The sequence below is a fragment of the Montipora foliosa genome, chromosome 3 (assembly GCF_036669935.1).
Source record: "Montipora foliosa isolate CH-2021 chromosome 3, ASM3666993v2, whole genome shotgun sequence".
Taxonomy (NCBI): Eukaryota; Metazoa; Cnidaria; class Anthozoa; order Scleractinia; family Acroporidae; genus Montipora; species Montipora foliosa.
This window is the reverse complement of record NC_090871.1, coordinates 4,783,480-4,785,979: the sequence shown is the minus strand read 5'-3', so window position 1 is coordinate 4,785,979 and position 2,500 is coordinate 4,783,480. Positions and strand designations below refer to the sequence as shown.

Sequence of the window (2,500 nt, the reverse complement as noted above, 5' to 3'; positions counted from 1 at the left end):
GCAAGTACAAGTGGTACGTGATCATACATTTGCAGAAGGCATATAAACAACGACGCATCAGTCCATTCTCGATATGGAAAAAAAAAGTAAAAACGCAACTTACGTTCTTATGGTAGAATGCCACTGTGGCTTTGACCATCTGATTCACTCTAGCCTCTGCCAAACTGCGCAAAGTAGGTCGGAAAAGCGCCATACCTCTCTGTAAATCTCTTACTGCAAGTCGCCAAAGTGGTTTCAATTATTACACAACGACTCAACTACATTACCCATAATACTTTTTAAATGACGCAACAATTTCATTGGTAACCACGCCATCATGGCCAATGCAAATGAAGCACTCATCAACAGCACAGGCAACCCAAACGCATAATTCGAACGCTCGGTCAACAGTTAACGCAATGATTTGTAGGGTTTCGGAATGGGAAACATGAAATGCCTAAAAAAAAATCGGCTAATCCTAGTTTACAGCGAGGAAAATAAATAAAATAACTTACTCTTACTTCACCTTGTGTCGATTTGAGGCGCTTTGGCCTAGTTTTGAAATTTGCTCCTATCTTTCCTAGAATTTTCCTGGAAACTCGCAACCTCTGAAGCCACTGATTACTCCGCGATCGAAGACGATTTAATCCCAAAAATCGGCTGGATTCATCCTTTTGTCCACTCTCACGTGAAGATAGATAACAAACGATATAGCATAAAGGCCCAGAGTCCGAAAACAATCAAACAATCACCACATGCTTAGAGAACAAGCCTTTATGCGATATCGTATACAAAAATTTGGTTTTATCAACGGAGTTGATAATGTAAATTTGCCACCGTACAGAGATTCTAAAAGCTGACGTTTCGAGCGTTAGCCCTTCGTCAGAGCGAATCCGCTCGGAGCGGATTCGCTCTGACGAAGGGCTAACGCTCGAAACGTCAGCTTTTAGAATCTCTGTACGGTGGCAAATTTACATTATCAACTCCGTTGATAAAACCAAATTTTTTTATGCGATATCGTTTGTTATCGATCTTCACGTGAGAATGGAGAAAATCAAGTCGATTTTGGGGGTTAAATCGTCCTGTATCTCGGAGTGATCAGTGGCTCCTGAGGTTGCGAGTTTCCAGCCATAGGAGCAATTTACAGAACTAGCCCGGAGCGCGTCAAATCGACACAAGGTGCAAGGTGAAGAAAGATTAAGTTTATTTTATAAATTTTCCTCGCTGTAAACCGGGATTAGTCTTTTTTTTTTTTCGGTATTTCTTTTTTCCCAAACCCTTCACTGAGCATTCAAATTATGCATTTGGGTGGCCTGTGTCAACAGTAATAATAATAGGTAAGGTATCTGGAATAATTTGGTCGGGGACAATAATGAAATTGTTTCTGGTTTGTTCAGTCCTCACTTGCACTCAGTTCTAAATTTCCTGGGGGAGGGGAAAGGGGCTAACAGGTTACCAAAGTAACATACTGTGTGCGATCATTTGCAAATGTTTTGAGGTATTGGCCAAAATTGAAGAGTCCTTCCATGTGAAACCATGTTCAACATTTCCCAATTAGTATACTGTAGGGAGGCACCTTCCTAAAAACCTACAGTAATAATTATTTCATAGGTTACAAGTCCTGCAGTCTTGAGACAAATTAATCTTGGTGTATATTTTGTTTCCCCAGAAACAAATGAGCTTCTGGCTTCCCTTATTAAACTTTGACTTTTACAGCTCATTGAGAGTTCAAGAAGGAAAGACAAATGTTGAATATCTTGTTTAAATTTTTCCCTGATTTAAAGTAATGTTATTGTGATCTTTGATTTTCCTTGTACCACAAAACTAATGGATCATCATGTACTGAAAGTTTGAGTAAGTGGTTTACACTACATGCATACAAAGTGGTATACAGTACAACATATGGAATTTCTTGTCTCTGCTTTGAGTCACAACATGACATGCATCTCCAGGGGGGCTGGCAATTAGTGAGTGAGGAATGAACAAGGTAAATAAGGAGACTATGTGAAAGTTTACTTGATAAAGAAATCAATCAAAACTCAAAATGAAGAGTTTTACATGTTTATTTCAACCAGGGCAAAAGATGATTTACATCAGTGACCATAACTTTCCAAAACTTCATTCAGAGCTTTAAGCTCTTCTGACTTGTTCTCTGCAGCCTTTGTTCTTAGTTTCTGAAAAACAAATGCAAGCAGTCGGTGAATACTATAATACTTTAATATTATAAAAGAACCAACAGCGATGGTATTTGAATGTTTCATTTGGGCTCTTGGGGACCCGCATGTCTCACCAAGTTGGAGTCCCAAAGATCATTTTAGGGTCCAAATCTTTTTCCTCCAAAAAAAATGGTTTTGTAAAACCACGAGTAGCAGATAGCTGAGACTTCTATATGAACTTGCCTTGATGGCTATTTTCGTCATATAAAATTCAAAGCACAACAAATAGTATTGACAATCTCAACTGAACAATAAGCAAAAAGCACTGTGAATAGACTGAAAGATGACCGGTTCCTGTTCTCCTA

General features: G+C 38.8%; 1 protein-coding gene across 1 annotated transcript in view; it reads right to left on the bottom strand.

Annotated features, from left to right (window-relative positions):
• Positions 1-2,026: 2,026 nt before the first annotated feature.
• Positions 2,027-2,500, bottom strand: part of LOC137996551 (large ribosomal subunit protein uL13-like) — a 5,402-nt gene continuing 4,928 nt past the window's right edge. The window contains exon 9 of the mRNA XM_068842000.1: positions 2,027-2,153. Coding sequence (XP_068698101.1) covers positions 2,073-2,153 — 81 coding nt within the window. The 3' untranslated portion in view covers positions 2,027-2,072. The remainder of the gene's footprint in view (positions 2,154-2,500) is intronic.